General features: G+C 40.5%; 1 protein-coding gene across 2 annotated transcripts in view; it reads right to left on the reverse strand.

Annotated features, from left to right (window-relative positions):
- Nucleotides 1-13762, reverse strand: part of pou2f2b (POU class 2 homeobox 2b) — an 83566-nt gene extending 69804 nt beyond the window's left edge. For both annotated transcript variants that reach the window (XM_088326780.1, XM_088326781.1), the window contains exon 1: nucleotides 12862-13762. In XM_088326780.1, coding sequence (XP_088182906.1) covers nucleotides 12862-12961 — 100 coding nt within the window. In that variant the 5' untranslated portion in view covers nucleotides 12962-13762. The remainder of the gene's footprint in view (nucleotides 1-12861) is intronic.
- Nucleotides 13763-15020: the final 1258 nt, after the last annotated feature.

Here is a 15020-nt window from a genome sequence, read left to right on the forward strand (position 1 = left end):
GGAGATTAAACATGTATTCAAGCCTCTCAAAAGGCCTGAGCTGCTTTTGGCGGTTATTTGTGCACAAGATTGTGTGTTGTCTGTCTCTAGAGAGGATGTGATCGCTACCTTTGCTACGATCGGCCGGCATTTTTTTGCCCTCGCCGTGAAGGACAGCGGGGCGAGAACCCAGAGGTTAATAGGACGCCTTCATTACCATAAATCTTATCAGCTAAATGAAATAGGGTGAAGGTGTGTGGTGGGGGGGTGCCCAGAAGGACCCCTTGATTTAGCCATCCGCTCTGCCGGGCTAAGGGGAGGGACACCCAATCAAACCTTAAGGTTTTATTGGTCTTTTTTATTAGCTAAATGTACTTGCACATGAGCGAGGTGCCAGAGGTGACAGCCTGCAGCAATCAACAACTGAAAAAAAATGGAAAAGACATGAAGCCAGTAAAACTGATTGTTGGCACGTTTATGAGCGCGCTGTCGGCAAAGCGCCTCTTCGGGACCTTCAGCTTTTGTTATGAAGAAACAAATGAAGTTCCTGTGACAATGAAAAGGTGGATGCTGTTCAAGTGGCTTTGAATATAGATGATATGATTAAGGGAAACCCTGAACCGGAAGACTCAGCAAAATGTGTTCTTTTTATTAGTAGTATTGAACTGTCTTTATCGTCTGTGATTACAACGGAGTGTACATTGTTTACGAGATTAGATGTGGCACACAACAGGTAATAAAAGACTTAAAATATAAAATAAAAAATAATACGAATATTAGGATTCATGAGCAATATTTACGGGGTAGTGCTTGTGGACTTGTCCAAGTTGTCAGTGCCTCAAAAATACTACAATGAAAAATAGTACAATGGGATTAGCAGCAAACTTGTTCAAAAATGAGAAAATATAAGTACTTTGTTTCTATCACATAGGCAAGATCTTGTTAGTCAGCTCGTTATGTTTATAAAAAAGCGGTGTGTTCAGTAACAAGTTATAAGAGCAACCAGTTTTATTTGCATTTCTAAAATCTAACAGCTGGTCAAAATATTTATCACGTTGTTTACGGGTCACGAATTCTTTATCTGCCTGCGTCATCGTGTTATAAGTCGGTAAGAAAATATAAATATAATTTGCACTATTTTTTTGCAGCGTAATCAAGCAAACAAAGAAACTAAGGCCATCCTCAAGTGACCGCTCAGGTTTAACCGTAGATTTGGGTCAGAACTCAACTGTTAAGGCTCATCAAAAAAAAAAAAAAAACGCCAAAAAATCACAACATATCACCGATTTCCCGGTAAAAAAAAAAAAGTATGATCAATAAAATAAAGTAACAATCTGGTGCGCCTTATAGTGTGGAAAATTCTGTATTTATTTTGGGGTAATTAAAAAGTGTGACAGGTTAAAAAAATGTATGTATACGGTATATAATTTGCACTATTTATTGTAACCTAATTGCCATCCTCAAGTAACGGCTCAAGTTTGACTATTTCTGTCAGAACAGGAAGGGCTGTGAATAAACCTGGCAAAACTTAAACATTATTACTAAATTCAAGGTAAAAACAAAAAAAGGATGATCATAAGGTAAAAAATAAATACTTTTTGTACTATTTCTAGTTAGGTAATCATGCTAACCAAGAAACAAAAGCCAGCCCGCAGCGATGGCTATAAGCGCCAAAATCAACTAAGCAAGTGGTCAATAATCAGCGGGGGACTCCGAACCTGTTTTTCCAGCCTGTGATTGGTAGCGTGCGGCGAAGTCCACTCAAGGTCGTGATCAGGCCAGGTCGCCGCAAATCGGGCGTCTACACAAACCCACGCACAATACAACAGGATGCACCCCCTGCAGAGGTCAAGTACGCTCCACTTCGCCGTGCGTATATACGTCATCCGGTGAAGGCGAGAAACCGCCGCGGAAAGAAAAGCTATAAATCAATACCCCGAATGGAGCTCGGTGCTTTGAATGTGTTGATTCCTGCTGATGTGTTGATTAACTGCCTACAAGTACACACAAAAGCGTGCACTCACAAAGACGTATGTACGAGTCCATTTACGGGCCTCTCCAGGTCTGATTAAGTGGCCCGCTCACCCGGGCTGTGATTAGAACTAATGCCGGGCTGTATTTCACCAGACGTGGCTAACCAAAATTATTGTTTGCGCGTTCCAAAGGGAAACGCTGGGAGTTTGCGCAATTGGGATGCAGTGCATCTCTTTGCGAGTAGAGTATTTGCGCTAAAGGTCACCGCTTGGTAATGGTTATTAATATGCTAGTGGTTGATGCGTTTGGTCTGGAGAAACTCGATAACGCCGGCTGGCGCTAATGAGCTGTGGGACCTCATCAACATTAATACTACATTAGCCACACATCGCGGCGCAAACATTCCCTTCTAGAGCTGTTGGGCACCTGTTCACGTCCGTTAAGAGGTAAATGAACACAGCATTAAAAGGGAATTTTAAAATCCTGGTACATACATAGGATTAAATGAGAACAGAAGCAAGAATAGTCGATAAATTACAAATTTAACAGCATTTAAGCCTAATTTGAATTGCTAGGAGTCATTAAGGTAGTTCGAGCTTTGTGTTTCTTAATCTTGCATATATTACGATTAATGGGGACCAAAACCCCCACGAAAAAAGCAAAAATCCATACCATATCCATTTTTTATTTTCCATTAAAATTTCGTATGCATGTTGCACAAATTACGGTGATATACTATTGTAGAACCCCATGTGTAATTATTGATCAGTTGAAAAATATCGCCAACTACAATCACAAAATATTGGATGCGACGGGAATCGAAGCCGGATTGCAGCTGTGAAAGCGATATGGTGATTAATATGACAAACGAAAAGGCGATAACGCAATAAAAACAAATTCCAGACCAACATTTAGAAAATGAAGATGACGATCAACCAATCATTTCGCAGAAATAGTGGTTCACAGAGTAAAACTGGAAGGACTACAACACGGTCAAACTGATCAATAAAGAGACAAAGGACACCCAGCAGGCCCACTCAAAGCATGCTGAAAAAGTCGTGGACGGGAAAGGCCCCTCATCTTCAGTTGTTTGGAGGTATTTTGGTCACTTAATAATTAGATAAAAAAATAAAATAAAATAAAGTAGCAGAGACCATGCACTGCCAACTATGCCGACAACATGTGCCAACAAAAAGAGGCAACACGACATACTTCTTTCACCGTTTAAATTAGTTTTACCCGCTAGAGTACGTTAAAGGATAGACAATTTAGTCCCAAACGAGTGCTAGCGGACGTTCAACAAGCACTGGGCCAGTAAACAACAGCGAGCCAGCAGGGCGCTACCTACGTATACCTGCAACCACAGTTGGGAACACCATGACCTGTCACAGAGCAGCATTGAAACCTGATAATGTGAACATACGGATTTAAAGCAATGGTTGTTTTGTTTGTAACATTTCTTAAACTGAACATTTTCTTTTGTCTATTTTGTTAACATCGTCAGACACCTTAAGACTTCATGCATAAAGGCTTTAAAATGTTGCAGAGTGTATATTGAAATCAGTTTGTGTATTTGGTATCATTTATTTTGGGGGATTGCAGGTCTACTCGAGATTATGTGCAATGTTGTGTTTTGATTACCTCATGTTGTTAACTTAATTTTGTTAGAAGTAAGTTAAAATGTAAGAGAAAAAAAGTATGTGATAATGATCCATATCGACTGATAAAACATATTTTATTGTGATAACATTTTTATCATATCGCCCAGGCCTAATTGCATAACAAAATTATAGATTTTTCCGACTGAACTGTAGTTTACCTTGGTAAATGTAAAGTTGAGGTAAAACCAATGCATGCATTAATCAAGACTACAAGTAACATTGCAATCTTGGAAAAAAATTTAATTTATCATCTAACTCATCCTCTAATGGATTATAAAATAGCTATTTAAGAAGCAATCCTTAAATAGTAGCATTTATATTCATTTTGGGGGGAATAATAGTGCTTTTTCATCCTCCTAGAAAAAAAACTGGAGATAAGTGTTTTTCACAAGACAGCCATGATAAGCAGATAAGAATGGTAAATGGACAAAAGTAATGCACACTGAAGCAGAATAGCACTCTAAAAGCCAAGTGAATATATAAGTGTACTATATAAGGTAGAAAACACTATCCATCTATCCATCAGTTATCTGCAACGATTATCCTCAGTAGGGTCGCGGGGGTGCTGGAGCCCATCCCAGCTATCTTCGAGCAGTGTGAAGGGGACACCCTATAATATTATGCAAGCTAGGGGAGAATCACCCATACAATTCCACAGATTGGTGAAGAACAAGACCCATTTTTTAAACAACAACTGGATTCCTGATGTCCTTGGTATATGTATTGACAAAACCTTTGGTGTTTGTGCATATGACAAATTACATCTCTAAACTGCCTGTCTGCTATTGGTTGACATCATAAAAATGCTGGTTTGCTATTGGTTTGCGTCACGCATCATGAAAACGCTGAAATGCTTGTTGTTCAAGCAGTTCGTAATCTCATGTTCTTCATAAAGACTTTGCAGTACAAAACTGTATTTATTTGCTATTGGTCAAAGGCTTGCAGAGATGCTAAAGGTGAAGGCAAAACAAGACAGGCATGAAAACCAAACTTGATTAACGAGAAGCTCTACCCTTGCTAAGTTGCATGGGTGTAACCAATGGACGTTCAGGACTTATTTTAAAAATAGGGAGATGTTGAAAGCAAATAAATCTTTGAAAAGCATGCCAATCTTTGCAAGTGAAAGTTTTAAAAATAGGTTCACATTAAATCAGCGGTCGCCCTCTCCAGTCACCCCTATGCATCCACCCGCTACATCTTTTAAATGGCTCAAGTCATGCTTAACAAACGTTGAATATAATTTTCATGTATGTTCATTTATGTTAATTAATCATATATGTTTACATTACACATAAGTACTTACTAAATACTGTTTTTTGATGTAGTGTTTTTATCAGATAGCTGGGGTTTGGAAGACAATGGCTAATTACTTTAAGTTTTGATCACCCTCTAAAAGGCAATTTCACTCTGTGATCCCCACCTCAAAACGAATTAATGTGGTATTACGGGAGTCTACTGTATATTTCTTTTAAATGATACATTGCTAAAGACAGAATCTGACCTCTACATCAGCAAGTCAGGCCTCAAGCAGTGCCGAGAGTGCAACTACAGTAATGTACGCAAAGAGCAGAACCAAAAGCTCATTAAGCAGCAAAGCATTCTGCCATCGGTTTTCTCCCGTAGTCATATTCGGCAATCTAATTCTAGCAGAATCGTATTGTGATAGCGAGCAAGACGGGGAATGAGCCACGATGAGAGGAGGGAGAGGGGGTGGGCGCTATGGAGGAGGAGAGAGGTAGCTTAATGCAATAAAGCATGTAGTATTGACATCTTTCTCGCGTCTATTGATTCCCCATTATGTCGCTAACAAACCCAGGTTGACATTTTGTCATTTGCAATCATGTTAACACTGCGACTTGCACGCTCTCAACCCCCTTTCCAACGGGCCGATCCGTGCCGGCGCAGATTTTTTTCCTCACCACATGGGCCGGTGCTTGCACACAAATACACATAATACAACTTCACGGTTGTGTATCACAAAAAACGGAATCGATCCTCTGTCTAAAACAGAGCATGGGAAGTTGCCTCTAAGTCTGGGGTCAAACCTTTAGGACAGGAATATCCACTTTCTTTGGGGCCGTCAGAGCTAGGGTCTTGGTGAGGTCGTGCCAAGTTGCGTTTATCAAAAGACAATCTGAAGAGAATATCTGACAAAAATATTCCACGTTCCTGAACTATATAGACCCTTGCTTTAGAAGGCAAGAGCTACTTTTTTTGCTACTGATTATTGCTAAAGGCTACCAGTTTGATGATATGCATTTCTAAAAGTAGCATCTTATCTTATTACTATTGTTATTACCTCGTGGAATTTTTAGAAGAAGAATTGAAATAAGTCAACCACTATATAATCTGTGTTGTATAAGATCAATGAATGGTATACATTACAGGTGAATTTTAAAAATCATTATGTAATATTTTGTCAGGTATTTAAAGACACTGATCATGTGAATGATTTCTCGGTCCAGGTAGAAGTCAAAATTTCCTAGAAAATCATTATTACCCCTCACTGGAGAGCTATTTTCAGAACACTGCCGCGGGCTACTTAAGTGTTCTTAGGGGACTACATGGTGCCCGCGGGCTAGTTAATGAGCAAGCATTTACGGTCAGAAAGTGGCATTAACTAATCTGAGTATTTCCAACCACTGTTGTGAGGAATTTCTGAAGAAAAAGAACTTAAATAGAACCTAATTCAATAATTTTTGCCGGAAAATTTAAGGAAAATAAATGTTCTGTTTGTAGTTTTTAATTTTAAAACATGGCGATCACTGAGAAAAATATACACCTTGTGATGTTTGGGAATTTTTGTTGCCGCTATGTGGTATTGTACTTGTTTTCATTGCACAACACAACTTAAGCAAGTCTCCAAGGACTACCTTGTAAATAGTTGTGACTAATTATCTTTCGTTCATCTTATTTTTCTCATTCAAGTCTTTATTATGCGTTTATCTGGGACTTACATGTCTAATATCGTTGCATAAAATATATAGCAAAGCCAGAAATGAAATAAATAGTGTCTCATGAATTGATGCTGCATTCACAACAATTGTGCTACTTTCTCGGTCTGCCAGGATATCACGAGGCAGTATAATCAGTAACTATAATATAGGGCTGCCCCGAATTGAACATATTCTTCTAGTCGTGAATATTTTTTATTTCCGCAAATACTTTTTACGTCCACGATTACACTCTTTTTTTGCCTCCACCCCCTTTATGACCAATTGTATTCACATTTTCATTTACATTTTACAGTAACTAGAAAAATGTCATCGTCACACAGAACTATTACAGTGAGCTTTGAGTCTGAAAAGCAAAACATTTTTGAGACTAACCTTTCCATAAAAATGTAGGGTCAAATGACAGAGAGAGATGGGCACCGCCAGCCTGTATTTGCCCAAGGCAAACTACAGGAAATGGTGCCCCTACGACTTCTCCGACTGCCTGACTGGTGGTGATACAAAGGAGAAGGACGATTTGAGATGAGTCAGCGGAACAGCGTTTGACCTGAAGCATGTCAACTCCTGCATGGACCAGCTGGCGGAGATGGGAAGCTGCGTCGTGGCCGTCATAGACTTTCTAGACTAGTTTGCAGGCTGGGGGCGTCGCTGCTGTCATGCACTTTCCGGACAAATTTACAACATGTTACCTAGTGTTTACTATGTTTGTGTACTGTAATGCTAAATGTAATTCACCATGCTCATCCTGAAAGGGGGATACCACTTGTGAGGTCCCTTCTCAAGGTTTCTCTTTTCCCTCATACTGAGGTTTTGAGTTGTTCCTTGCCTGCATGTTGGTTTAAGATCAGGTAATTGTGTCATTGTAATACTGTGCAGTCCTTTGAGACATTTTTGTGATTAAGGGCTATATAAATAAATTTGACTTGAAAACAACATAGAATTCTAGCATTTTCAAGGATTTCAAGTATACGTACGGACCATTGTAATTGTATGCACTGATACAAAGAAAAATGGGTATTTATATCTTGTTTATCAATTTTGGGGAATTCTGCTGCTGCTAAATGATATTGCACTATATTTCATTGCACTATTGTTACGATGCACTTATAACTTGGGCCAGGCTCTCAGCACTACCTTGTAAAGGTTTTTCTCTATGTATCCTGATATTCTTTTTATCCTATTTTTCTCTTTAAAGTCTTTATTATGTACTTAACTTGGAGTGCCATGGTGTACACAATATTCACTGTTTGTCTTATCAATTACATTAAACACAATTGTAATTGTAATGCATTTAATTCATTTTTTCTGATCTGGTGAAATTTGACAGGAACTAATTCTGAGTGCATTTTTTTTACAGTAAATGAGCATGTAATGACAAATTTCCTGGGGTCCGCCTCTCGCCAGGCCTCTCAACTGGAGCGTCCACTTTACTGATTTCTCTGACTGCTAGCGGGTCCTTGACTCCTTTGACTTTGAGCTCTAGGGGTCACACCAGAGAGCGCTTGACTCATCCCCAGCAGATCCTCCTCCGCCTCCCGACGCCCCACTCGTATTTTCCCCCTCTTTCATGCCAGAACGGGCCTGGAGCACGGCCGGGGTGTGATAAAAGAACCTGAGCGTCGTATGGTATGACATCAAAACAGGCGTGTCGGGCTCTTTTCCACCTGGGCGGCTTTAACTGATCCAGCCTTTTGTTCCATTTTTAATGTCTTTGTGTCTCTGTGTCTGTATGTGTAGCCGAGTGCTTTGCGGAGCCATCAGCATTAACCCACGTATGAAAGTTTAATGGAACACGCTGGAGAAACAGCGGGTTCCCCACACGGTTGCGGGACTCGAGATGATATGATGGGACGTCACAGATTTTAGATCGGTTCATTTCTGCTGTGCACATTCTGTCACACACCATTAAGCACCATTTTCTACCCTACATCTTTTCAGTGTTCTTATACTGTACATGCATGCTTTCATTTGTGGATCATTTATGGGGTACAACAGCTTTAAAAAGTGTTACTGGGTCACAGGGTACGTTTACATGCAGGTAATAATCAAATTGGAAATGGACAATTGCTAGTATTCAGATTATCTAAAGCCATGTAAACGCATCACCTATTTCTAACTGGCATAAGAAATCAGTGACGTGATCAATGTCTTTAAATACATGTTCAATTCCTTCAGGTTCCTTTCTTAATAGAGCCTATAATTTATTTAAGTAAATTAATCAGTGGTAAAATACAAGGCAGAAGTTTTAGTTTTTGACTGAGTCTTTATTAATCCTACTTCTGGTACCTCTTTACAGTAATCAGCAAAAAAAAGGTAGGTGTCCACTTTGAAAAGGTTGCCGACCCCTAACGTAGACATCTTAAAAGGAAGAGCGTCAAACTATTGGCCAGAGTTTGCCTGCCACATAATTTTGTGGCCTCAAATCATTTGAGTCATCCTCCAATACCTAGCTCAAGTATGTCTCAAAAAAAAAAAAAACTAATGTCACATGTCATTATTTTAAGTTTTGAAATCATTTTACAATCTCGAAAAAAAAAAGAGAGCAGTTTTTGAATTGGTGATTGGGCATCTGTTATTGACATACAATTGATCCTTCTTTGAAAAATATTAAATCATCTTTCAGCCTATGCACCTGTGGTATTGATCATTCAAGTCCAGTATTTCTTCGAATTTTGCATTTGATCTGTATAATGTGAATTTCCCCAAAGTGCGAACCATATGGATCTTTTTATGCCACAAAGCACTGAAGGACTTTTTTAGTACCGAGACAACAAAACTGCGGCTTAATCATTCAAAAAGCCCCATGTGTTTTGGTTCATTTAAGTTAAAAAGGATACAGTCCATTAAATAGTGGATGCAACAGTTGTATTCACCTTAATGTAGTGTGTGTCTATGCTTCTTTAAAGCCATATACGACCTGTCAATAGACGGGATGCAGCCACAGAGCACGATTTTTGAGCAAAAAAAAAAAACAGATATCATTCAATTTGTTTCTTTTAGAAAAGATGTAGCTTTTTTGCTTTTTCTCACTTTTCGGTGAGAATCAGCATAGTAAAGCCGCGTTATCCAGTCATCTACATCCTTCCGTTAGCCAGGCTGCGACTACCTAATGGCTCATCCGCCACTTTCCTCTCACCTCTCCAACTCAAACCGAGTTTTCCATCCGCGCCTCGTTTTTCACCTTGTCATCCGCTCTTACTTTCACTCGTTCCTCTCCTTCTTTCTGCCTGCATTTTTTTTATCTCCTTCTGACACTCGCAATTTTTCAGCGCCAAAACTCCTCCTCCTTCCCTGGTTTTAGCTCAGTTTGCCTCATTCGGGCTCCATCCCCCCAAAGTCCTCTCCTCTCTGAGATATGACCCCCAGTGTCCTCCCCACCCCTAAGCTATCTCATCACTGTCACGCATCCTGCACTGCTGACGGAGTGCATGCAGGAACGGTGGAGATACCTGGTGCGCTCAGAATCGAATATGCTTGAAGTGATTTGGAAATGAGAGGTGAGGCGTTGCGCCATGGTGCCTGGCCCTTTAAGAGCCCGGCCTCTTTGGATCACATTTATTCACATCACTGATTTTGTGCTACTGTAGAGAAGGGTATGTTACACCTGTGCACAGGGGTCATTGGGCATGTCAACAAAATACTAATGTAGAAGTTAAATAATAAAAACACTTCTATGCTATAAATGTCTGATAATCCAATGGGGAGGGGGATATAGCAATGAGCAGGATGGTAATTGAGTGAGTAACCTGATGACATATTCGGCTGTGATTTCACAAAAATTATTTATTTCGGAGGCATTTATGATGTTTAAATATCATAATTATGTAACGGCAGTCAGTTTACTTTTAAGAGCATCAATGTTAGTTGTCTGGCACCACTATCTTGTAAAAAGTTCCTATATGTTCTATCTTCTTTATTTTTTTAGGCTTTTATTAGATGTTTATACAGGATTGCCACATTAAAAGTAGGTTGAAACATTTGTTGGTCTGGAGCGGGATGGGCGCCACCATGCTGTACTTGCCCAAAACACACCACTGAAAATGGTGCCCTACGACCCTCGTGGTTAAGGGAACACAATGAAGACCCCCTTTTTTTTTTAAATCATTTTAAAACAATGAAGACGAATACAATGATAAATAGAAGCAGTGTTTCTCAACAAGTGAGTAGTATGCCATGAGAATTGTTTTATCCCATAATTTGTGGAGAAAAAAAACTTGCCTTACTTACTACTGCCCAGAAGACATGTACACCATTTTTTTAAGAGCAACGGTAGTCAACACGTACAGTGTTAACTTTTACTTTGAAATATTAACACCATAACAGTTCGTTGTGTGACTTATTTTTCGCAATTCTTCTCAACTCCTTTATCCTGGTTATTGTTCTTGCGACTTTATTTCCTTTTTTCAAGGGCCTGTAGTCCGGAAACAATTAGGTGTTTTGGGCACATACACAGGTATGATTGCAGTTTCTTAATTTTAGTGTGGTTGTTACTACTTATTTTGTTTACTGAAATTGGACCTAGAGTCAGCACACTAAAGTTCTAGCAGTTAATTATATTTCATTTTCCTTTTATCTTAAGATATCTGATATTGCTTTTGATAGCTGTGCATTATCACTTTTCTTAACAATTTAAAGTTTAACAATTAATCTCAACCCAAGATTTGCATTTTTTTAAGTGCGCTTTTTTTTATTTTTATTTTGGTTAAAATCTTTTCCTCCCAGAAAAATAAAGGGTTCAAAAGACATTGAGAACATGATTAAAAAAAAAGGCTCCATCCAAATGACGTCCATATCTGGTTGAAAATGACGTTGAAATGACCACTTTAGGGAGATAAATAGTCAAAACAATGACTATTTGGGGACTTATTTTGATTCACGTTGGAGGTGCAAAACACAACCAAATTGTAGACATCTATTTTTGGAATAAATCAAGCCTGAAACAGTCCGGGTCTAATTTTGTTTAAAATCCAACGTTCTCGAGACTTCCAGTGCGGTGTGGGTTAGTTTGTCCTGCTAAAAAAAAAAATCTTATACTACATGGTATAAAATGTATTATGTTATATTGTATGTATATATTATATTTTATTTTTGTTTTTTAATGCATGGACTACTTTTTGGTGGCTGAATTTTGACGACAGTACATTAGATAGTGTCAACACAACACTGGATCAATGTTGCAAGGGCTTGACACAACTAATTATAGATGTCTATTATTGTGCTGAAATCAGGTCTAAAATGGAGTGGAACAGATTTAGCCCAAAATTTGACATGCCGGGATTGTTAGTTGTCCTGGTAAATAATGCGTATAATAATAATAATAAATAATAATATAAGGATATATTGATATATATTATTATATATATATATTGGATTCACGTGTGAAGAGGCTAAACACAATCTAATTGTAGATTTCTATTACTGGGCTGAATCAGGTCTAAAACAGACCGGAGCAGATATAGCCCAAAATCTGGCATTTGGTCGGGTGGTGTTATAGTATAAAAAACGTTATACACATATCTTTTACAAATCCATTGACCACTGGATTTAATTGAATCCATGTTGGAAGGGGCTCAACACAAACTATTTCTAGACGTCTATTCTTGGGCAAAATCCGGTCTAAAACAGGCCAGATTGGAGTTCACCCAAAATCCAACGTCCAGTGCTGGGTAGGTCATTTGTCCTGCTAAAAATGCTCATAATAAACTGTATAAAAAAACGTTATCATATACATTTTATTTAGTTAATGCATTGAGGCATCTATAGTTGCGAGGGACTTCTCCCCCCCGTGCATCTCTTCCGTAGAGCTCCAGTCTACAACTAAGCACAACCTGACTCCACCCGCTCCAGTGCTCTCATCCCCGGCTTGCCCTCTGAGCATCACCGCGGGGGTTGGGTGCGAGAACGCAACGACGCATCAAGACCCCCAAAAAAACTTCACAAGATCTTGCACACACCGTAAATTACATAATCATCAAACTTACTAGTAAACAATAACATGTTTTTTTCTATAGAGAGATAAAATAAACGTAATTTGCAGTTATTTAGCTCCTCCGAGCTCATCTCCTACTATCCCCCCCTCGCACTCGCTTTCCAACGGCCAGAGGAATCGATCTCCGCGAGGATCGATAAGTTGGCATGAATATTCCCTGCCTGCCGAGAGTCTAGTCGGGGAGAGACGCGGCGACTGGGGCAGTGGAGAAGAAGGAAAGGACGGACGCGCTTCAGAAGACGGAACCGAAGCCGGGGCGGGGAGCGCAGGTGTCAAGACGGGGAAACAAGTCAAGACTTCTTACCGGAGTTGGAGCGGAGAGCCAGGGGAGACTTGAGACGCCAGGCGTTGAAGTCAGGGGCAGCTCGCTGAAAGACGAACGGCACTGACAAGGGGACAAACATGGTCTTTCTCCGGCTGGGTCTTCTCCTTTCAGATTCGGAGAAACCGGAGTCTCCGCGGTGAGCTCGCTGTTTCGGGAGGCGGTTCGGCGTGGACGGCTTGCCGCTTGGTGCGTACACATGAAGCCCTCCCTCGGCACTTTTATTGACTGGACCTGGCTTGAATGTGCACAGAACCTGTTCGGACCCCACACGGACGGATAGACGAGAGGAAAAGTTGAAGCGCTGTCTTTTTTTGGACCGGACTCGCCAACATGGAGGCCGTTAGAGGTGAACACCTTGACGCTAATAGGCGTCCGAACAGTCGCTAGCGTGCTAATGGAGTTAGCTTTGGTTCTTAGCTTAAATAAAGACAAAAGACGGAGCGAAAACAGCATTCGAGAGGATTAATTCTACTTTGAAACTATTTTCGAGTGGTTTTATTTGGTTTGAAGCTCTTTTTTAAAACATACGTTTACATTCAGTTCACCGCTAGCTTGATTTAAAAAAATAAATAAGAAAACACTGGTTAATTAAAAGGTGCGCACGTATTACATGAGCGCGCAAGTCGATGCGAACACGCACGCGCGCACTCTCGAAACCCCGCCCCTTTCCCCGTGTAATTAAAACGCAATCAATCGATAGATAAACAAACACGTGAAAAAAAACTTACACTTCGTCCATCCGCCCGTGTGTATGTCTCTTTCTAGGCGTATTTGTTTTGTTTTTTTCTGCCTCCCCACCCTCGCTCTTTTTTGTGTATTTTTTGGGAAGCCCCCCCGCCCCGGTATGCAGCAGCCAGCTCACTCGACCCGCCTCCCTCGCTCGGTTGTAGCGATCTGCCACACCAGAATGCCCTGCAACATTCAAGCGGCTCTGGAGCCGCTACTACTCACACATCGCACCTTCCTCCCCCCATTTTACTCCCCCTTCCTCCCCTTTCCCCCACCCACTCACTCACAATCCCCCACTCCGCCTCCCCTCTATCTCCCTCGTTTTCACTAGCGCTGCAAAAGGTATCCTGTATCGATTTTTTTGCCCCCCCCCTCTCCTTCTACCACTCTTAATAATACAAGCTATAATGATGCCAGCCGTGATCAGTGCGTTAGAAGGAGAAGGGGGATGCTGATAAGGGGATCCGTGGTAATGCTGAACGGCTAAAGCCTCAGCATGAAACGCAATTAACGTATCTCATCTCCTCTGTTGTTAATGAGCCACCAGAGATGCTTGGAGACGCAAAGTTCATGTTTATTATGGTTAATTCACAGATGGATTTGGTCATTTAGTGGCAAGGATATATATATATATATATATATATATATATATATATATTTTTTTTTTTTTTTTTTTTTTTTTTAAATCCAAACGCGTATTAGCTTTTGTTGTTATTCCACACATTAATCACATAAATGCCTACCTTGGGCGGCACAGCAGCTGAGTCCTTAGCGTGTCTGTGGGACAGTTCTAAATTCATGGGTTTAAAACCAACTACCAGCCTTGCTGTGCGGAGTTTGCATGTTTTCCCCGTGCTTACGTGAGTTTCCTCCCAATTTCCCAAAACATATATGTCAGGTTAATTGGCCGGTCCAAATTGCCCCTAGATGTAAATGAGCGAGTGAGTTGTGTGTCTCTCCGTGGCCTACAACTGGCTGGCAACCAGTTCAGGGTTACGCTGCCCACTGCCCAAAGATGGCTGGGATGGGCTTCACCTCCCCCGCTACCCTAATTGAGGAAGAGCGGTGCAGATGATGGATGGATGCCTACCCTTTTACATTAAAGAGCAGTCGATGTTATTGCGCACAATTAAAACTATTTTTACAAACTAAACGCAATCCATCTCCAGAATTAAAAAACAAACAACATGTGCTTTTTTAAAACCAGCTGTGGCAGACCTGTTAGAGTCTGGCATACTTCCCACCACCAGAGCGCCCCAACTGGCATTTTAAACTGGGCATTGGTGTGTCCAACCATCACAGACACGTACCCAATCATCCTGAACCACCCATCCATCCATTATCTGCACAGCTTATCCTCAGTAGGGTGGCGGGGGTGTTAGAGCCCATCTCAGCTATCTTCTGGCAGT

The sequence above is a fragment of the Urocampus carinirostris genome, chromosome 2 (genome assembly GCF_059441175.1).
Source record: "Urocampus carinirostris isolate Australia breed hairy pipefish chromosome 2, RoL_Ucar_1.0, whole genome shotgun sequence".
Classification (NCBI taxonomy): Eukaryota; Metazoa; Chordata; class Actinopteri; order Syngnathiformes; family Syngnathidae; genus Urocampus; species Urocampus carinirostris.